At 45.0% G+C, this 22,404-nt stretch overlaps 1 protein-coding gene and 1 pseudogene across 10 annotated transcripts in view; one reads left to right on the top strand and one right to left on the bottom strand.

Annotated features, from left to right (window-relative positions):
* The window catches only part of NAV1 (neuron navigator 1), a 252,915-nt gene that overhangs the window by 194,176 nt on the left and 36,335 nt on the right, over nucleotides 1–22,404 (top strand). For 9 of the 10 annotated variants that reach the window (XM_045982385.1, XM_045982384.1, XM_045982383.1 and 6 more), the window contains 4 exons: nucleotides 17,927–18,065; nucleotides 18,752–19,049; nucleotides 20,476–21,169; nucleotides 21,650–22,093. In XM_045982385.1, the coding sequence (XP_045838341.1) occupies nucleotides 17,927–18,065; nucleotides 18,752–19,049; nucleotides 20,476–21,169; nucleotides 21,650–22,093 (1,575 nt within the window). The remainder of the gene's footprint in view (nucleotides 1–17,926; nucleotides 18,066–18,751; nucleotides 19,050–20,475; nucleotides 21,170–21,649; nucleotides 22,094–22,404) is intronic. The other variant, XM_045982386.1, reaches the window with a different exon arrangement.
* Nucleotides 745–867, bottom strand: LOC123928581 (annotated as a pseudogene).

The raw sequence follows: 22,404 nt of genomic DNA, 5'->3' as shown, positions 1-22,404 counted from the left end.
AAGCTCCCCCCTGTAACAGATTGGTAAACCTTCCTCCCAGCACACTGAAGCTCCTTTGAGGCCTCAAGTTCAAATTCTATGTGGGCAGGTGAAAAGAAAAAGCTGTTATCACCCTGTACTTCTACCCTACGGCTGCTGCCATCATAGACGACGATCGTTTTTAGTTTGGAATTTAAATGAGGATGGGACGGAAAGAGGAGTAGCAGAAGTTGTGGGAATGAAGAAATCTAGCCAAAGTCAGGCCGAACTTGAACGTGATCTAAGTAGGTTGTATTAAAACGTTTCTGTAACTTGGGAAACAACTTTGTCTTTTTATTTGTGACTGTCCAAGCCGCCTCGAGCATTTCTCTTCCTTTAGTTTTATCGAAGGGATAGCACCTACTTTTGTGTGACCCTGCACTTGACTTGTATGAGCGTAACCTCCTTCATCCAGGGTTGTTCACCGAGTTTCTCCCGAGGGATCTCAAGAAGGTATGAGCCCCTCCCCATACTCAAGAGGGTATGAGAGGAGTGGTTGTGATGGGTTGGTTTCTGAGTATTACTTTTGACATGGAGAACAAGAGTGGTTATGGTGCATCCATGGATTTGGACGTCATTGCCTTGATGTGTGTTACTCAGTGTCATACTGTCACATACCTTGCATTTCTCCTGAGTAGACAGATCCTTCTAGAAGCTCACCCTCTGGATCTAAAGTAGCACGTTGGTCCCTCTAAGCTCAACGTGATAGTACGTAAGCAGGCAGACATGAGGAATCAGGGTCCAGTATCTCTCTCTCTAGGTTTTAGGATTTGAAATGTGTTTTTCAATTAGCAATAATCACGCCTCGGATAAACCTCATTGGCTACGATACTGCCACTGCGCAAAGCTTGAAATGTGTTTTTATTTCTGTTTTGCTAGCTTTTCTTTTTAATGTTCCTTGTTTTGTTTTTCTCATATAAATTAAATGTGGACAGCAGAATGTTTGGGTGGCACATTAGCCCTCGATTTTGAGTCCGGATTTTTGACCCAGGCTTGGTGAATAGAAAAAAAAATGATCTCAGTTTCTCTGAGGAACTCTAAGGAAGACATTGGAAAGTGGACTTTTTATTTAATAGAGTCAAAGGGGGAAAAAAAGGTGATAATGGAAGTCCGGGGAATGGAGTGCGAAGATTGAATGTGATACAAAGAAGTCAAGAAAAGGGGAGGGGGGAGTGATGTGTTCGGAGGGAAGGCCTGGCAGTTCATTTGGTTTGTGGTGGGAAGCCTCATTCCGCCCAGAGAGTAGCTTACAAGGCTGGAGGTGTTTATTGCCAGCTCAGCATTTCACACCAGCATTTTGGCCTGAATCTTTTGGAGCTTCCAGAAACTGCTCAGGGTTCCGCAGATGCGTTAGCCTAGGAGTCTGAATTTGGGGCCTGAGTCCTATCTTTTTTGCTTCTCACTGTAAGCCGACAGGGTGCTTGAGAACCGAAGTGGAGTGGCAGCTTGTTAATATCAGGGGCTTTGCTCTGTGGTCACTATGGCAACAGATCCTGACACAGGGCACAGGCACTCTGTATGACTTCTTCCAACCTGTCTGTGTAGCAGGATTGGCGTTTCCAACTACAAAAGGCTTTTGCCTCTGTTAGTCCCTCATAAATCACTGTAAAAGCTGCTGATACGTTTCAGTCCCATCTTACTTTAAGGTACTGCCTGATTCCAGGGCGGAGGCGGCAGGGCGGGGATTGGCAAAGAAGTGCAAAGGATACTAGTGTCTTTTCTTTTTTCTTTTCTTTTTCCTTTTATTTTCCCATCCAGCCTCTCTATCCCCACCCACTCCTCTCCCCTTTTTATTTCCTGAGTCAAAACCTAGCCAGTAGTATTGCTGGTAGAAAAATCTGGTTTTGACTTGTAAATTGAGTAGGTTCGATCAGAAGGGCACTGGGAGGGAATAAAATTGGAGGGCCGTCTTAGTCCAAAATTGCTTTTTGGTCCGGGACTTGTCAGGTCAGAAATTCTTATTTCTTTTTCTTTTCACCTTTTTGTCTTTGGCTTGGTCTAGCCTAGCGGTCGACAGACTTTCGCTTTTCGGGCTAGATCTGGTCCACTGCTTTTTTTTTTGCCTGGCCCAAAAAGCTGAGAATGGTTTTCGTATTTTCAAGTGATTGGGGGGAAAAAAAATCAAAAGAAGAGTTAATATTTTGTGACATGTGAAAATTACCTGAAATTCAAATTTCATTGTTCATAAGTAAAGTTACTGTGGAACGTAGCTGTCTTCGTTTGTTCACATACTCTCTGAGGCTGCTTTCCTGCTACAGGGGCAGAGATGAGCTGTTGCAGCAGACACCATATGGCCCTCAAAGCCTAAATTATTTACTATCTGGTCCTTTACAGGAAAAACTTGCCAAGCCTTGCTCCAGGCATTTCACGTGAACCTTCCCAACTTTTCAGAATATTCTGTTATCTCTTAATTCCCTAACTGCTTTCAAGAAAATGCAGAAATGCAGACACTGTTGTATCATTTCCTCTCAGTTAGCCAGGGATTTGGGAATTGTGGGACAGACTCCTAAGAAAGGCCTCAGGAAGAATGTGGGTGAGAAGTGGGGAGGAAACAGAAAGTATCTTATGAAATTTTAAATCAAATATCATTTTCATCCCTTTCCAAAAATCTGTAAGATGGGACATCTCTAATAGTTTGGGGCAGAAAAGGAAATGTTGGTTCCAAACAGTACCCAATTGAGTATTCTTAGAGCCTCCTTCAGATTCTGATAAAAACGCAGGACGGGCGCCTGGGGTCTCAGTGGGTTAAGCCTCTGCCTTCGGCTCAGTTTGTGATCCCAGGGTCCTGGGATCAAGCCCTGCATCGGGCTCTCTGCTCAGTGGGAGCCTGCTTCCCCCTCTCTCTGCCTGCTTCTCTGCCTACTTGTGATCTCTGTCTGTCAAATAAATAAATAAAATCTTTAAAAAGACAAACAAACACACAAAAAACCCACAGGAACTCCAATTAAGATTGCTTTTATCCATTGACGTCTTAATTTCATGCTTTTTAGTTTTTGTCAAGATAGGTTTTTGCCCAAGTTAAGACTCAAAATTATTTTCCCCGATGTTCAACTTGCCAGACATTTTGCTTCATAGGTGCTGATCTACCTGTCTCTCTGCGGGGAAATGGATGCTAAGAAGAAACTAGTTAAACTCCTGGTGATGAAGAGCAGTGGAGATGAAGGCACTTACTCAGTGTGCCTTCCCCTGAAGGGCTGCCCCTTCTTTGAAGGTGAATTTGATGGCACCCCTGGGAACATTCCCCTTTTCTTGAGAAAGATTCCCAGTTACCTTTCAGTCAGTGGAGGATTTAAATTTCCTCATCTGGACACCTCTGAAAAAGAGAGTCTGGTGCCTTGTGTTTTCACTCCTACCCCTGTGAAAACAGCAGAGGAGGGGAAAGGCTGGAGGCAGGCAAAAAGGGAAATCTCTGAAACTAGAGAAAACACAAACAAATTGTGGCCAGCCGACTCAGCATTCCTCACCCACAGTTGGTCCTAATTAAGGAGACTCCCGTTAAACAGCTCAACTTTCTGCTCTGTTTTTTTTTTTTTTTTTCCTTTTGCTCTAGCCCTGCCAGCTGACATGGCAGAGCTTTAACTAAACCACACCTCGGAAACAGCCTCTCATGTCTTCCCCTGCTGGTCTCACTTCTGTCTCTCGCCCACTACCCTGCAATTACCCTTTGCCGCATTAAGATCCCAATAAAATACACTGATACCCCTAATCCGGTCGCATCCATTTTGTTCTGCGGAGTGCTATGAAAGCTGTTGGCAGGGCTGGGTAGCTATGCGTTGTGCCGTTAGAGGAGCACACGTAGAACCTGATGGCATCATAAAAAGGTGGAATTTCTCCAGGCTTATTTTGCTGCCAAGTCAAAGCAGTAATTCCTTCCACCCTGCTTGACTCCTTGATTTTTTCAGTCCATAGCTTCTCCTGTGCCCAGCTGATGGACTTGGGAATTTGATTTCAGCTGTAGTGACCTGTGGTCTTATGCTCAGAAGCTTAATGTAGTAAATCTCTGAACTGGAAACCAGTCTGAGTGATGGAGGTGGTCGGTGTCCAATGTCGCCTACTGGTGCTGGGGGTATTGATGTATTAATAAAAAACAAGTTAGTTTCCATCAGTCAATGGTTATCTTAGTCTGCCCAGGTTGCTTTAGCAAAATACCTAGACCATGGGAGACGTAGACCATGGAAACTTATTTTCTCCCAGTTCTGAAGGCTAAAATTACAACCTTGAAATGCTGTCAGGTTTGGTTTCTCATCAGACCTCTATGCGTGGCCTATGGACAGCCACTGTCTCTCAGTATCTCTGTGTGACCTTTCCTCTGTGCGCACACAGGAAGAGCTCTCTGGTGTCTCTTTCTTTCTTTCTATCTTCCTTTTTTTAAAAGATTTTATTTATTTATTTGACAGACAGAGATCACAAGTAGGCAGAGAGGCAGGTGGGGGGTGGGGAGCAGGCTCCCCACTGAGCAGAGAGCCCAATGCAGGGCTCCATCCCAGGACCCTGAGATCATGACCAGAGACAAAGGCAGAGGCTCAACCCACTGAGCCACCCAGGCGCCCCTCTCTTCCTCTTCTAAAGATACCAATCCTGTCAGATTAGGTCTCTGCCCTAATGATGTCATCTAACCTTAATGACCTCCCTAAAGGCTCTATCTCCGTATGTAGTCATTGGGAGTTACGGCTACCCTTTAAAGATGGGGGGGGGAACACCCACGCAATTTGGTCTGTAACAACGGTCTAGGCTTAAGAAAATCTCTTAACTTTAGAGCAAAGATTAAATGCCAGAATCAAGAAGGCAGTGTTACAAGGCAAGATGATAATTTTTTTAAAAATTTTTTCTAGGCCATAGACATTTGAGAATCTGAGAGTATGATCCAAGTCCAGAATATTACACATAGGCACAGAATTTTGTATGTAAATGCAAGGGCATCCAGTTCTCCAAATAGGAGACAGACAGAATAGGGTCCTGATTAGGAACTGGGCCTGTGATTCTGTTGCCACCGCTCAAAAACCTCAGGCCTTATAGGAAAGAAGAGTGAGCTCACGTGGACGTGCCGATAGGGGCTACAACTTGAGCAGGAGTGGAGGTGGGCTCACACTGGGGCCGAGCAGACAGCAGTTTTCTCACTGCTCTGTTGTGTCAGGCATCATCAGGAATGACAGACGTCCTCTCTCCGTGAGCACATCGGGGTGACGTTTCAGATGCTTTTGGTGAGATAGCGGCCTTGTGTTTATTTCCAGTATCCCTTTCTAGATGCCACAGGGAACACTGGCAGTCACTATAGAAATTATGAGCTGAGTGACTTAAAAAAAAAAATGACAACAGCGGAAATCTGTGATTTCTGAATTTTGCAGAATGGCCAAGGTACAATAGAGCATTGAGGCCTAATTTCCTTGGCTTTTATATCAACCGTCTTTGATCTCCAAGATCTTCAGACTTTGTGGTATTAAGGCTCCAAAGTTGTGCTATTTCCTGATTTTTCAATGTTGCCAATAGTGCCATGTAAGCTAGACTATAGGAATTAAATCTGAATTTTGGCTCCCCAGCCTATAGTCATTGACAACATGAGCCTTGGTGTCTGAGAGTTGAACAAAATCAGTCAGAGTGTTCTATGATTCCAACTGGAATTTAGGAAGTGTCTTTAATAAGTTGCTGAAACCATTAGTTTTCTTATGCACTGGGATCCTGGTGTGAGCTTACTGTCAAAATATCAAGGAGGCCAAATAAATTTTCCTAATTGTACATATCCTCCAGTTTCATATCAGACTCTGGTTACCTTGTTCTTTAGCGTCCCATCTTCTAGGTGATCTTTATCCTTGAGTTGGCAAACCCTTAGCTCAAAAATTTACGTTGGCTTCTTCTCCACCCTCCCCCCTCTTCCTCTAAATCTCTCACTCTGTGCAATTCATCCATTCCTCCCATTGCCTAGCTCTGTTGGCCAGATCCAGCTAGCTTGCTGTTGTCTCTGCCAAACCACAGACATGTATGAAGCACTGTACTCCCCCTTGCTCTTGGAGTGCTCTGAGGCCACATGGGGGTGGGGAGCGGGAGTGGTGACTGACTTTGAGAACTTCGGGGCTCCTTGAGTAGAAGGTTGGTTTCTCAACATGGCCTTGATTCATTTGCAAAATGGAACATCACAGAATTGCCCAATGACATTCCGACTCTCATTGTCTCTTTCTTTCTTCTTCTTTTTTTTAATCACTTACCTCCTTAACCGCTCGAAGGCTCTCTGAGGACTGTGCTGATAATTCAGTTCATGCCTCCAACAAGTCTACCACATTTGGTGCCATGGAGGGGTAGATAAGCTGAAGTTTAACTGCACACCATAGCTTTCCCAGGTTACAGCTCAAATGTAATCACTGCAGCAACTAATCAACTCCAGCTCTTCAAATCTGACTTTTCATGGACCAAAAGTTTCCTGTTTAGGGGCGCCTGGGTGGTTCAGTGGGTTAAAGCCTCTGTCTTCGGCTCAGGTCATGATCTCAGGGTCCTGGGATTGAACCCCACATCGGACTCTCTGCTGAGCAGGGAACCTGCCTCCCCCCCTCTCTCTGCCTGCCTCTCTATTTGTGATCTCTGTCTGTCAAATAAACAAATTTTTAAAATCTTTAAAAAAAAAAAGTTTTCTGTGTAGGACAGTGCTTTCCAAAGATGCAAGTCGCATATGTAATTTAAAATTTTCTAGTAGGGGGGCGCCTGGGTGGCTCAGTGGGTTAAAGCCTCTGCCTTTGGCTCAGGTCATGATCCCAAGGTCCTGGAATCGAGCCCCACATCGGGCTCTCTGCTCCTCTCTCTCTGCCTGCCTCTCTGCCTAGTTGTGATTTCTCTCTGTCAAATAAGTAAAATATTAAAAAAAAAAATTCTAGTAGGGACATTTTAAAAAGTAAAACAGGTGAAATCAATACAATAAGCTTTACTTAACCCAATATATCTAAAATTTTATTTTAGTATGTAATATAAAGTTATTAGTAAGATGCATTACAATCTTTTTTTCATAGTAAGTATTTGAAATCTGGGACTAAATCTTTTGAAGCCCTACTATATGTCTCTATTTCGGCTAGCCACGTTTCAAGTGGCCAGGAGCTACCCCGTTACACAGATCTAGAAGATTACCACCTTGTTAACAAAGGAGAACAAGTGAGTCCACTTGCTGCAGGAACCAGAGATGGAACATCACTGACTAATTCTCTCAGTAGGAACCCGCATCTCCGTGGCTGTCTGAGTGACCTCTGGGGAAACCTGAGCTGGCCATCAGTTGAGTGGCTCACCTCCATGAATGGGCCTGAAGAAAGTATAAAAGACAAATGGAGAATGGGATATCTTGGGAACTTTGTCTAGAGCAGGGTTCAGAACATGTTCCCTTGTTTAGATGTATGAGGGGAGGCTTAGATCAGGACAGATTGTCATTTCTGTCATTTGACTCCATTTCTTCCTATTACGTTTTCCTCCTATTAAGAGTTTAGAATCCACTACTACCCTTCCGTAGCAGACAAGTGCTGAAACATACGCCACACATGAACATAAACATATGTGATGTTGAACTGTATGAAAGTATTCATGTTTAACCTTTTTGTACCTACAAAATGGACACTTGCATATGGTTTAACCTCTTACACTTCATCCTAGAAGGCAAGAGTATTCTTGAGGTTGTAAGCAAGGAAACCTGTACCTAAACTCTAACCTGGTTGCTGGTTTAGTCTGAGGAAGTTATGGAAATTTTTAAGGTGAGAGCAAGCAGGTCAGGATCTCCTGGATTGTGGGACCCAGTCCCATGTCAGGCTCCGTACTTACAGGCTCCCCAGTCTGCTTGAGATTCTCTTCTTCTCCCTCTGCCCCTCCTCCAACTTTTTCTCTCTCTGTCTCTCCCCCTCCCTCTCTCTTTCTCTATCTCTCTCAAATAAATAAATAACTCTTTTAAAATAATAATTAAAAAGGTGAGAGCTAGTATCAGGAATGTATTCAGGTCCATAGAAGTGTATACTCTCTGAAGTCAGCCTAGTCCATTTCTAGCCATGAAGTTAACCCAGGAGGACAGATTCATCTGGAGTCTCTTTATTATTTAACTCTATCTTGGATTGATCCTAGACCAAAATTTATGTACTCTTTTCCCTGTCCCCTTGAAGTACCAAGAGTAACTTCACTTTCAGGTACAGGTATTATGAAACACTCTTGGCTGAAGAACCATCCAGTGATAGCATTATCTCAAGCACTTAAATTCTCAAAATATTCCTTTTGTGTTGATCCATAGCCATCCTGACTCTTAGGAACCTAGAGTCGGGGTCATCACCTTTGCTAGCCTCCCACCCACGTTGGCTGTCAGATTGCCATCAGACCTTAAGTCTAATCTATATTTTGTCTTAGCATTAGTCACTGTTTCCTATTGAACTGTCTGACCTGGGCCACTGTCCATCAACTTCAGCAAGTGAGACAATATAAAAAATTGTGGCTATTGGTGACCTTTTCCCCTCTGCCCCATTTGATATTCATTTGTCTCATAGAATATAGTCACCCTTGTTGGTACAGTGACGGGGATTGAAAAACCTCCCAAGTCTCACTCTGGCTTCTTTTTATAAATAGTTGGGGATTTAGTTCTCAGAAATTGGGTATACTGTGTGGTCACACAGCTTCCTGATGTCTTGGAGCCTGTTTCCAGTTTAGATGGTAAAGCATTGCCCTTCCTTTCCTAGAGCAAGAAGTCCTAAGTATCTCTTTGGGATATAATCTTAGGCTTCCAATTCCATAAACTCTGCCTGCAAGTAAAAATAATCACCCCTAAATCCCATTTCTTAAAACCAGCCTATTATAGATATTTCTCCACTTTCAGAGGACAAAGTCAGCTTCTGTATACAGAGTTCTTACCCATTAAGTGGTAAGTAATCTGGGAAATTTGGTTACTAACTCACCAGGCATATATATTCTGGACAAATGGAGAAAGGATCCGGTGTTCAGGTCTGACTTTTAAGAACCGCACTGTGCTAGAGAAGCAATGAGGATTTTTTCCTATGTAGTCACAAGCTAGTCCACCCTTCCCACTAGCTAGCCCACACCCTTGGCCCTCTGGCTGCCCACAGGCTCCCTTGGCTATTCAAGTTCTGTGGAATGGCTGGACCTGAAATATGGGGAGCAGACTGTGTGAGAGAAGTCTGGGAGGGGTGGCCAGTCCTAGCCAAGAACTACGTTAGTGTTGGTGCTTTTCCCAGAGGGGAGGAGTGTTCCCTGCCCTGTGCATTGCCATGTGTCAGCAGAGACACAAACAGAACAGTGTTCAGTTGAGCTGGCCTCCTCATAGTCCTTCTTTTCATCCTGCAGTGGAGATAGGGTGCACCAGAGTGTCCCTAAGACTGTGGTTTCAGGGCTAGGAAGTGGGCAAGAAAACAGAAAGAGGAATTTGTTGCTATTCCTATAGCCCTAGATGGAGGGTTTGATGAATTAGCACCCAAGACGCTGATTTGTTGCAAGGAATGGTATAGTGTCACAATACAGGCATTCCCACCCAAATAACAAGAATGAGCTGGATAAATAACAAAAATAACTTAAAAACAAACAATTAAATATCTAAGAATGCAAAGTATTCAAACTGGACTAAATTCCAGAAAGGAATGAGCCCTTCCTAGGAGAGAAAAAAATGCATGGCTGCTGTCATTTTAGAGGCCCAGCAGCAGGAGAATATACATACCTACCATAGGTGAGAGTAAGGAGAAAGTATCTCAGCTTCATATGGAACTTTCGAAGGCTACATGTTGGCTGGTATAAGGAAACTAAATCCCAGAGCAAATGTTGTACCCACCCACCCCTCATTCTTTCCCATGAGGACTTTGCTTAATACACACAGTGGCAGCAAGTCAATAGCGGAGGGCAGGGCAGAGAGATGAGAACAATACCCCCATCCCTACCCAGTGCACAGAGAGCATTCATTGAGTACCTATGAGTAACACAGTACAGAGAAATTTGAGAGCAAAGCAGGAAGATAGAAATAGACCCCTTCAAAGCACAATGGCCCTTCACTGAGTATATAGAAGCAGCCCACGAAGAGTAAAGAGAACTCCACAAGCAGCCCCAAAAGCTGGTGGCCGGCCTATAAAGCATAGAGAGAGATATCTGGAGTCTCACTATGGTCAGATCCCAGACGCTACTGAGACAATCTTGATCCTACCCTCAAAACATTTGAAACCAGTGATGCACTGACTTTAACCAAGAGACAACAAAGCCCAGACCTAGGAGACCGACTCAGCTCTGAATCCTAGCAGCCTAACAGTAGAGGTGCATCCTTTTCTAGGTATATGTATTGCTGTTCTCTGTTCATATACATCTGGCATATGATAAAAAGTTATCATATGAAGAGGCAGGAAATATAACTGAGAGAAAAAATAGCTGATAGAAGTAGACCTGCAGATGACCCAGATGTTGGAATTAACAGACATTGTGAAATGCTTTCTATAAATATTTTTTTAAGGTTCTATTAGGAAAGGTGGATTATGTTCTTGAATAGATGGAGAATTTAAGCAGAGAACTTGAATTTCTAAAAAAAAAAAAAAGGAAGAAAAAGAATGTTTATAAATTCCCTCTGAAACAAGGATTTCTTAGAAACGAACTTAGAAACGAACAAACAAGGATTTCTTAGAAACGATTTCTTAGAAGACTAATCAGTCTTGGAGAATATGTAAGAAGCAGTTCCAAAATCTTAATCCCTTTCCTGAGTTTATGCATTCCTACTTTCACAGAAGCCAGGAGTTCAAGTCTGCAAGTGTGTACAAACCCACTATATTCAAGACACTGTGTGAGAGATACGTAGTGGTACATAGGAGACTCAGTCGTGCCCCTCAGGGAAATACAGCTAGTGTACATAAAAGAGAATGAGATTTTCTCTGACGAGGAGGATCATGGAAAGCGTTGTAGAAAATTTGGTTTGATCTGGGCATTGAAGAAAGAACTAGGGAGAAACCCATGGAAAGTAGGTAGGGTTTATGTACATTGTTGTCAAGTCCCTTAATATTGCCAGGACTCCAGAATCTTCAGCGGGACACAGATGATTGCACAGTGATAAGACAGGCCTGTACTTCCAAAAAGAAATTAGGTGAGACAGCTCATCACCTAATGGGAACCCTAGAGAACATAAGAATTTGGAGCAGGGTGGGATTAGGCAAAAGGAGATGAGCATTGTGTTTATCTGTATCCTAACAGGGCAAAGTCCTATTTCGGGGTTTTGTTGGAAAATTAAATTACTCCTTTCTCTGAATCCTCTTATGTATGTTGTCTATATTTCATATATGATACTCATTTCATGTATGTCTTCTTCCACCCTTGGATTGTGAGCTCGTTGTGATAGTCACTCATTTTAAATGCCCATGCAACTGAGATTGTCACGTGTTGTCAGTACTAGGAGTCCGGTGAATGGTTGCCTAATTGAAATTTAATTTAGCCCTAGGCAGAGTCCATAGGACTTAAATTCAGATAGTCTGGCTACAACATCTGTGCTCTTAGTCATCACCCTGTGTTAATGATGGCTCATGGGTAATCTTGAGCAGTGGGCCTTAGAATTTTGATTTTAGGATTATCAACGGTGAGGAGCTAATGAAGGTTTGGTAGGTAAGTGCTACACTTTTGGGTGATTAGGCTTGATTATATTCAGTGTGTGTTGGAAGGAGGGAGAATTTACAGACAGGGGGGTTCGGTAAGAAGGCTTTTGCAGCGGTTTGAGTGAGAGGATATTAGCTGTGAACCAGAGCAGAAGCAGGAGAAATGTTGAGGAAAAAGATATTTGAGGGCGCCTGGGTGGCTCAGTGGGTTAAGCCTCTGCCTTCGGCTCAGGTCGCAATCCCAGGGTCCTGGGATCAAGTCCCGCATCGGGCTCTCTGCTCCACGGAGATTTTATTAAAAGATTTCATTTTAAATAAAATCTTAAAAAAAAAATTTGAGAGGCAAGTGGTCACACAATTGCAGACTTCTTGAGGAGGGAAGTAAAGAAAAAAGAGTTAAAGCCATACTAAAGTTATTGATAAGGTGATGGGCAGGGGTGGGGGACTGGGATACTATTCAGGGAAACAGGAAATGAGAAGTTTGAGATTTGGAGGGAGGATTAAAGGACATGAGGCGATCAGTAAAGAAAATGAATATCCTGCTGAGAAAAATCTTTAATTTACTGCCATAACCTGTTTTCTAGTCCTTTAGAAATATCCCTTGACAAGAGTCATTTTCATCATCTTGTTTATATCTGACTTAGTCTCTCATATGCTTATTCTGACTTATTTTCTCTTCTGTTCTGAGAATGGATAAAAATGGTAAAGTGTCATATTCTTCCAACAGCCTTCCCAGAATGAACACTTCCACACCATGCAAAGTAAATGGTACAAACATACAAGAGAACATTTCTCTTTTGCATCAGCTGTCTGTTGGTGATGGTGGTCTGGATTTACAAGTCGGCTGAATTACAAACGAAGATTAACTTTCTCTGCATTCGGTTTTTCTCCTAAATTTAGACCTAGCTTGTTGCTGCCCAACCCTCTTCTGCCCCTGAGATCTATGTGAAAAAAAGATTTTAAAGAGAAACAGGAGATCGCAAAATCCAGCTTAGAGTGACCCAAGAGTTTCTTTGTGCCAAAGAATGGATGCAGTAGCCTTGGTGAGCTCTGAGCCCTGCCCTCCTCTTTGTTTATTGTTTGGGTGCCATATTTATTCATTTATTTTTTAAAGATTTTATTTATTTATCTAAGAGGGAGAAGCAGACTCCCCACTGAGCAGGGAGCCGGTGCGGGGCTCATTCGTACCGGGCTCATTCCCGGTACCTGGAGTTCACGACGAACCAGAGCAGAGGGCAGATGCTCAACCAACTAAGCCTCCCAGGCACCCTTGGTGCCATATTTAAGCTGCTTGTCTTTCTTCTTCTGATCTTGAATGACCAGGCAGTTACCCTGTAATAAGTCTGGCTCATTAGCTGATAGTCTGCAAATTCTTCTAGAGACTTTCTGTTATTAGCCCTTAGGCAGTCATGTTGCGGGTGGGACAGCGTCCATCCAGCCTCTTTTCTGCCAGGCTCTTGATTCTTCAAAACATCCAGATTGTTCCTTCTGGCTCTTGCTGATGTGGTGGCGGAACTGCAAAGTTAATGTGTCCGCTCCTCACTCTACTCAAAATCTCCCCCATCAGAACGTCTAATCCGAAAGAGCAGGCTCTGTTTAGTGTCATTCAGAGGTGTTTTCCTGCTGGCAGCACGAGTTTGATATAGTTCACAACTACCACAAGAGTAAAATGATCACAAAGGGTTTGGGGTTTCTTTTTTCTTTTCTTAATACATTTATTTATTTGTCTTTCCTCTGTGGAACCCAAAGCCAGCCACTTTCCCCAGGCTGCCTGGGGAGATATAGGAAAAAGAACATACAAGACAGATAAGATACGGGAGAAAGACCTAAGGGAGGTAGAGATGGCTCCTTCCCAGGGCAAAGAGGCTGAGAAAGGCCACCATCAGGCGAAAGAGCTGCCGGGCCTCAAAGAGGGCAGAGTCCAGAATGGCGTAGGAGAACAGCTTTTGCTTCAGAGAGGGGTTCCCTCTCTGAAGGGATGAGGCTTGATGAGGCTCCCAAACACAATCCCAATTCCAGCCCCAGGGCCAGCCACCACTACCATGGCAGCCCCAGCCCGAGCCCCAATGAACTTGGCTGCTATGTAGATATCCCTTAGAATGGTGCTGGATAGGAAGCTGCGGGTGGGAATAAGTGAGGTCGGGACGAGGGGCTGCCAGGCTGCTGAGTGAGGCTCTCATCTGTCAGTGTCTCTGGTGGTTTTAGCACCGCCGCAGACAGTGATCCGCTCAACAGCGGAGAGGTGCTCCTGACCAAGAGGGGATGGAGACGAACTTGGCACACGCATCCATTTTCAGGGAAGACAGGCTGTGGCAGGAGAGCTGCTCCCAGTGCAGGGAAGACAGAGAGGGGCAGGGTTCTTTGTTCCTTAAGTCTTAACACCCCAAGGACAAAGAATAGGAGGGGGAAGAGATCATAGCCACAAAGTTGGGGGAAGCCGGAAATCAGAATGGCACGTGTTCGTGAACCTATTGAACCAACTTAAAGCTGAATCCTAAGCCAGTGGTGGGGAAAGCTGAACAGCCACTGTGTTTGCAGCCCTGAACCCTCAAAAAAGCTTGACAATTGGTGACACCAGGTGCCCTTAGTGGGGGGAAGAGAGGAAACTAAAAACAGGAGGATTGGTTTAAAATTTGTATAAGAAACACTTAACTCTCTATCCTCTCTTTTGCTACTTCCGGAAAGGCAACTCTAGTCACGAGTTTGGAAGATTCATCTCCAGGAAATCTGAAACCCCCAAGAGAAAAAACTTAAATGAATAAGTCCAATCACATCTCCCTATACTGAACCTTTAATTGACAAGTCCCACCAATGTACACAAAGTTTCTGAATAACCTGTCATGGGTGTTCCAGCCTTAACTCTGCACAAATAGCCAAGGATCACCCAACAGGAAAGCAGGGTCTGTCGTCTGAAAGTCTCACCAGTACAAACAGAGAAAAGCCACTTGGAACCAGAAACTGTACAAAGAGATTGTAAATCTGGCTCTCCGAATAAATGAGTGAATGAGTATCTTTGAGAGTTATAGGATTGCATCCTTGAAGGAAAGAACAATATACTATTTTTAAAGTACCCTTAAAATTTTAAATATGATAGCAGAAATGAAAATTGTAATGGAGGCAACTGAAGGTAAAAATTACGGCCAGTGCCCCAAAAGTGGAGTTCAAAAATAAATGGATGGAGGGGTGCCTGGGTGGCTCAGTGGGTTAACCCTCTGCCTTCGGCTCATGTCATAATCTCAGGGTCCTGGGATCGAGCCCCGCATCGGGCTCTCTGCTCGGCGGGGAGCCTGCTTCCCTTCCTCTCTCTCTCCCTGCCTCTCTGCCTACTTGTGATCTCTGTCTGTCAAGTAAATAAATAAAATCTTAAATAGATAAACAAACAAACAAACAAACAAATAAATAAATAAATGGAGGTTGTGCTGGACAGTGAGGAAGACAGAGTATCAGCCTCGACATCTATCATCTGAATAATAGACCTTCTAGAAGAGAGAACTGAAAAATGGAGAGGAGAAAGTCATCCAAGAAATAATGCCTGAAAACTTCTAGAGGAAAGGGGCCTAGGAAGGTATCCAACTCAACGGACAAAAGTCAGTCCACACCAAGGCATGTCATTAATGATACTTTAGAATACCAGGGAAGATGCTAAAACTTTCCAGAGAGAAACAGGTCACATGTTAGGGACAGGGAATCAGAATGGCAACAGGAGAGGCCAGACGATGGAGCAATGCCTTTACATTCTTAGAGGAGATTACTTCAGTTTAGAACTCTGTGGCTAGCCAAAATTTCACATGTAAGAAACAGAGCAAAGACATTTTATAGTGTGTCAGATCTTACCAAGTTTGCTTCTTCCCAAGGCTCTTCTTTCAGAAACCTCCTAGAAGAGAGGAACTTCTCTGAAACGAGAAAGTAAACCAGCAAAGAGGGTGACTGAGGTTCTAACTGAAGAGCCTGGTAAAGAGGTAAAGAGGACCCAGGTGATGACTTGTGGTCCCTTAATGTCAGCTATTCGGCAGATCCAGAGAGCAAACAGCAGGAATGCAGAAGCGTCGGAATATTCTCGAAGGAAGCACAAGAAACTGTTAACAATGGTTTCTTTAAAAGTAAAAGTGGGAGGGCCGAAAAGGGGCATTTTTCCTTTTTCCCATTATAGTTTCATGTAATGTTTGAGTCTTAACTATCCATTATTTTCCTAATATTTGTCTTAAAGAAGGAAAATGGGCTCCCTGCCGGGGAGCATCTCCATTGGAAGAGCTTAACCGATGGGTAATGACAACAGAATTTTCCTTTTGTCCAGAATCTGCAAAGGAATTTTCCTAGGAAATCTTTAAATCTTCTAGCCAACCTTGCCCAAGAATTTTAGGCTGATGCCCTCTCACTTTAGGGAAAGAGTCTGTGAGTTGGGAGGAATATCTTTTGGGCGAGGAGGACTGAAACCCTTTCTGAGAAGATGCATTCCCCTCCCTTACTTCACTGTGAGGCTTTCCATAAATGTAGGGCAAAGGAAAGGTTTCCTTTAGACTGGTGGACTGCAGCAGCCCTTCCTTTTTTTTTTTTTTTTTTTTTTTTTTGCAAGAGCCCTTTCATAAGACTTTGCTCCACTCCAAGACCTTCATTACCAATAATTAATCTCAGATGGAAGGCTCAATGCTACAGGCTTCTTCTGTCTTTGACCCAAGAGAACATGTTGTGAATAGTTTGTTTGTTTGCTTGCCAGAGATCTAATCTTGATCCAGAAGAGCTGATAGGATCATAAAGCCAATTGATCTTTCCTCCTCAGTATTCTTTCTCTACAAAATGGGAGCTGTGATATCTTAGCCCAAGATAAGTGCGGGATTAATATATGTCATGGGTGGAGGAAAAAAGAGGTTGCTTGTTTTAGTAGGGGCTGTATTGCTTAGTAATAAAATTGAAATCACTCCACAGTGTGTTCTAATCCCCATCCTTTCTTTGCTGTTTCTCAATGTATTGGGATTAATCACTCCAGAGCAGCCAAGCCAAATGTCCAAACCACCCACTTTCCTCTTCCCAGCAAATAAATTAAAGGGAGGCCAGCTGAAATCTGGGCCAAGAACTTAGATGGCTTGTATGTCTGACTTTTGTTCCATGATCTGAAACTCAAAATAAATCAAAAAGGGAAAATTTTCCAGACACCGGCTAATTCACAAAAAACATCTTCAGCCTCTTAATCCTTCATACACGCAAAGCCGACAAACAAACCTGTGAACACAGATGCAAGGGTTTAGAGAATAGATTCCTACAGGCACCAACAAAAGCTCTCATAGTGTGGTCTTCCTGAAGTCCGTGTTTGAGTTGTGGGCTCTAAAACTTGAGTGAAATCTAAAGGACATTTTTGGGTCCAGGAGGAAGTAATAGAAATGGTGGAAGGCATAGAACACAGGACCATTGAAGCAAGGTTCTAGAAGACAGATTTTGAATGCAGAAAATAATGTGAAGAAGAAACTTGCCAACAGCCGATAAGGAAAGGACAAAAGGAAGTTGGTATCAATGGCAGAAAGGCTATTTAGGTCAGATGGTAAGAATTAACTTTCTAACTGCAAAAGTTGTTAAACACAAAAATGAACAGCCGAGGGAGTGTTGTAGAGTCCAAGGTCCAAAGCGATGGAGGCTGCGTTAATTTCACTTATTATACAGACCAGGTTCTTTATAGGAAGACTTGCAGGTACAGACACTCAATCTCTCCCAGGTCCCACAGATCTGATATCCCAAGCAGGTGGCGGGAAAAGGAAACTGTTCAGCATAAATGTGGGGCTTCTGCTTGGCCACAGCTCCTAAAGGGTGGTTCATTGATCAGCAGAGCAGTACATGCTGCTTGGAAGCGAAGCCTGATCCCAGGGTCAGGGAATTGTATAAGCAGGGGAGAGATGAGAAACGATGGGGCCAAGGGTTCCTAGTAAAGATGAATCTTTTTCTGGTCCTGGTTACCAGGTATGGAAAAACTTTGGGAAAGAGAGGGAAAGTACCTGGAGAACACATCCAGAAATGAACAAAGACATGGTATCTATAAGGATGGAGACCGTTGATCGGGAGAGGAAATTGTATGATTAGACGGATCCAAGAATTACCTTGTCTTTACGCTATCCCTTTCTGTTAAGGCAGATGTATCTGCCTTTGCCAGATAAAGGCAGTCTCTTCCTTTTAAAAAAGAACGCCGCCAAATTATACTTCAAGTTACTGACAAACTCGGGACTAACCTTCAGGCTTTCTTCTCTTGGCCAGTCTGTATATTGGAATACAGCTGTTCTTCCACCCATATGATAGTTTTATTCCTTGCCTTGGCTTCTGTTTTTAACTGCTAACCTTTATCTCCTGTCCTACAGCTGGGATGAAAGCAGCTCCATCAGCAGTGGGCTCAGCGATGCCTCAGACAACCTCAGCTCAGAAGAGTTCAATGCCAGCTCCTCCCTCAACTCCCTCCCCACGACTCCCACTGCTTCTCGCAGGAACTCTACAATAGTGGTACGTGAGTTTGCAAGCACCTAGGCCACCCTCTTAAGATGAACCACGGGCCAGATGCGTTTGCACATACACCCACCCGCTCCCTGGCATTGGTTCCCTTGTGCCTTTGGCCAGGTCTTTTCAGAGCTGGTCCAGAGAAACCTGAGGCTACCAAGCGGTCACCTAAGGCATTAGCTGTTGCCTTAGGAGCCCCTGTATTTAGTGCCTATGCCAATTTGTTTTTTTGGTTTGTTTTTTGTTTTTTTTTTTAAGATTTTATTTATTTATTTGACAGACAGAGATCACAAGTAGGCAGAGAGGCAGGCAGAGAGAGAGAGGAGGAAGCAGGCTCACCGCTGAGCAGAGAGCCCGATGCGGGGCTCGATCCCAGAACCCTGGGATCATGACCTGAGCTGAAGCAGAGGCTTTAACCCACTGAGCCACCCAGGCGCCCCCAGTGCCTGTGCCAATTTGTAATGATGCGTGTAAGAGCTATTCCAACCAGAGAAGGGGGGGGGGGGAAGCCCTGAGACACATAGGGTGTCTTTTCTCCAGCCCCCTAGAGATGTACGTAGAAACCCTGGGTTGACATAACACTCGTGAAAGAGTGGGGCCACCCACCCACCAGAATCCATCCCCTCTGCCTCCTTTTTTCCATCCCCGGGTGAGCATCTGACTCTGCTTTCTCTGCTTCTTCTTTTCCTCAGCTCCGCACAGACTCAGAGAAGCGCTCACTGGCTGAAAGTGGGCTGAGCTGGTTTAGTGAGTCGGAGGAGAAGACCCCCAAAAAACTGGAGTACGACAGCGGTAGCCTGAAGATGGAACCCGGGACTTCGAAGTGGCGGAGAGAGCGGCCCGAGAGCTGTGATGATTCATCCAAGATTGGAGAACTGAAAAAGCCTGTGAGCCTGGGACACCCTGGTTCCCTGAAGAAGGGCAAGACCCCGCCAGTGGCCGTCACGTCCCCCATCACTCACACAGCCCAGAGCGCCCTCAAAGTCGCAGGTGAGCCCCGAGGAAAGGAAGGGACAAGGGTGAAGACCTTGTTTCTTGGGTTGCTTCTCTTTTTAATGGTCCTTAACCCACAGGATGATAGCAGACGTTTGCAGAGTGCTTTAATGGGTATGATCTGGTCTTCACAACAGTCCTGTGGGTTAGGGAAGATGAGTATTACTATCTCCACTCGACAACTTTAGAAATCACGACTCAAAAGGGTAAAGTAGCAGGGCCAAAATCATGCAGCTCGGAAGAGGTAGAGGACGGAGTGTGTTATGTTCAGAGACTAGTTTGACCTCCCTTCAGACACTTGCCAAGACCATCAGCTGGTGTACTTGTCTTTACAAGGTACTTGTTTCCCTCCCAGGGAGGTCCCAAGAAAACAATAGATCAGAATTGTATCACTCCCAGAGTTGGCCCCTTGTGTCGTTTCTCGCCTTTGTCCACATTTCCCTCCAGTCTCTACTTTCAAGGAGGTATGACCATACCCTGTCTGCATCCCCTCCTTTTTTTTCTTCCTTGACCAGTTGTTTGATGCCCTTCTTTCTTTTTTTTTTTTTTTATTTTTTATTAACATATACTGTATTATTAGCCCCAGGGGTACAGGTCTGTGAATCGCCAAGTTTACAGACTTCACAGCACTCACCATAGCACATACCCTCCCCAGTGTCCATAACCCCACCCCCCTCTCTATCCCCTCCTCCCCCCGCAACCCTCAGTTTGTTTTGTGAGATTAAGTCTCTTATGCTTTGTCTTCCTCCCAATACCATCTTGTTTCATTTTTTTTTCCTTCCCTACCCTTCAAACCTCCCCCATTGCCTCTCAAATTCCTCATATCAGGGAGATCATATGATAATTGTCTTTCTTGGATTGACTTACTTCGCTCAGCATAATACCCTCTAGTTCCATCCACATCGTCATAAATGGCAAGACTTCATTTTCTTTTGATGGCTGCATAGCATTCCATTATGTATATATACCACATTCTCTTTATCCATTCATCTGTTGATGGACATCTAGGTTCTTTCCATAGTTTCGTTATTGTGGACATTGCTGCTATAAACATTCAGGTGCACGTGCCCCTTCAGATCACTACATTTGTATCTTTAGGGTAAATATCCAGTAGTGATATACTTCTTTCTTAATAACCTTTGTGGCTGCCTCTGCCATTTGAACCAGAATGGAATATCCTGCTGTAGAAGGAGAAAATAACAAAAAGCAAAACCAACCAACAAAACCCTGAGGCCGCTCCTGCCCAGTCTCCTTCCTCCAGCCAGAAATGCCATCAGCTTACGTAGTGCCCACTCACCTGTGTACCAAAGTACATTGACAATGTTCCCTTCTCCCGTGGAGGGAAAGAAAAGGATTTGCTGGGATATTGCTGTGATGTTGGCCAGTTCCGGCTACCCTTACTTCCTTTCCTGCCCCGTTGTAGGCAAACCTGAAGGCAAAGCTACCGACAAGGGCAAACTTGCAGTGAAGAACACGGGGCTGCAGCGCTCCTCGTCGGACGCCGGCCGGGACCGCCTGAGCGATGCTAAGAAGCCTCCCTCCGGCATTGCCCGCCCCTCCACTTCGGGATCTTTTGGCTACAAGAAGCCGCCTCCTGCCACAGGCACAGCCACCGTCATGCAGACGGGTGGTTCAGCCACTCTCAGCAAGATCCAGAAGTCCTCAGGCATCCCTGTCAAGCCCGTCAATGGACGCAAGACCAGCCTAGATGTGTCCAACAGTGCGGAGCCTGGGTTCCTGGCTCCTGGCGCCCGTTCCAACATCCAGTACCGAAGCCTGCCCCGGCCAGCCAAGTCCAGTTCTATGAGCGTGACCGGCGGCCGGGGCGGACCTCGCCCTGTTAGCAGCAGCATTGACCCCAGCCTCCTCAGCACGAAGCAGGGAGGCCTTACCCCCTCCAGACTGAAGGAACCTTCCAAGGTGGCCAGTGGGAGGACCACTCCAGCCCCTGTCAATCAGACGGATCGGGAAAAGGAGAAAGCCAAAGCCAAGGCAGTGGCCCTGGACTCAGACAACATCTCCCTGAAGAGCATTGGCTCCCCAGAGAGTACTCCTAAGAACCAAGCCAGCCACCCTCCGGCCACCAAATTGACAGAGCTGCCACCAACCCCTCTCAGGTACCCAAACTGGGCAGCTTCTTCTTATCTGTCTGCTCTTCCTTTTCCATATCCGTGTACTCCTGAGACTAAGCGAGGCATGGCCTGACCACTGTTTGCCTCTGGGCCTTTGCACGGCTTTTCCCCAGCCCCCCACTCCCCTGTATGCCAAGTTGCTTCTCCCCAGTCAACCCTTAACCTGTCTTCAGCGCTTGTACTAGTGGTTTTACTATTGTCTACTGACACACATGTACCCATTTGTATGTAAATCGGCCTGTGTTTCCCACGTGCATGTGCCGTCCCCCTCACTAAGACTTGAAGGACCCCAAGTCACACAAGCAGATTTCCTTCCAACGTATTTCACGACAGCATTGGGATAAGCCTCTGCTTGAACAGCCAGACACAGGGAAATTAGACTTGGAGTACTCTAAGGTCCCATCTGCCTCTTGCTTCTGGAACTCTGTGGTTCTAAATACTTTATTTAATTTTCACTTCCCTCAGGGCCACAGCTAAGAGCTTTGTCAAGCCACCCTCACTAGCCAACCTAGACAAGGTCAACTCCAACAGTCTGGATCTGCCATCATCGAGTGATGCCCACGCTTCCAAGGTCCCAGACCTGCATCCCACAAGTTCAGCAAGCGGAAGCCCTCTTCCTTCTTGCTTCACCCCCAGTCCAGCACCCATTCTCAATATTAACTCAGCCAGCTTCTCCCAGGGCCTGGAGCTGATGAGTGGTTTCAGTGTCCCCAAAGAGACCCGCATGTACCCCAAACTCTCAGGCCTGCACAGGAGCATGGAGTCCCTCCAGATGCCAATGAGCCTGCCCAGTGCCTTCCCCAGCAGTACTCCTGGTCCCACCCCACCTGCCCCTGCCGCTGCACCCCCAGAGGAAGAAACAGAAGAGCTGGCCTGGAGCGGAAGCCCCAGAACTGGGCAGTTGGACAGGTGGGTGGAGAGGGACACCTCAGAGCCTCGGTCTGTCGCCTTGCCTCTGGCTCCTTTTGCCATCAGTTAACACAGTCCCGTATTTCATTGTCACATTGTGGCTTGGAACGTTTTTTCCACACATGTGAAGTAATTTCATTTGCTTCACAACTGCGCCATGAGATAAGTAGGAGTTTTCAGTGACTAGGTTTATACATCATTATTATTATTATTATTATTATCATCACTGTGATGATTGTACACGGGGTGCACTGGTACACAGACATTAAGTGAGGTGGCCAAGATTTCATAATTAGTTTCACCTGTCATCC

This window comes from Meles meles, chromosome 17 (assembly GCF_922984935.1).
Source record: "Meles meles chromosome 17, mMelMel3.1 paternal haplotype, whole genome shotgun sequence".
NCBI lineage: Eukaryota > Metazoa > Chordata > Mammalia > Carnivora > Mustelidae > Meles > Meles meles.
The sequence above is the reverse complement of the archived record's forward strand: the minus strand, read 5'-3'. Positions and strand labels throughout refer to the sequence as shown.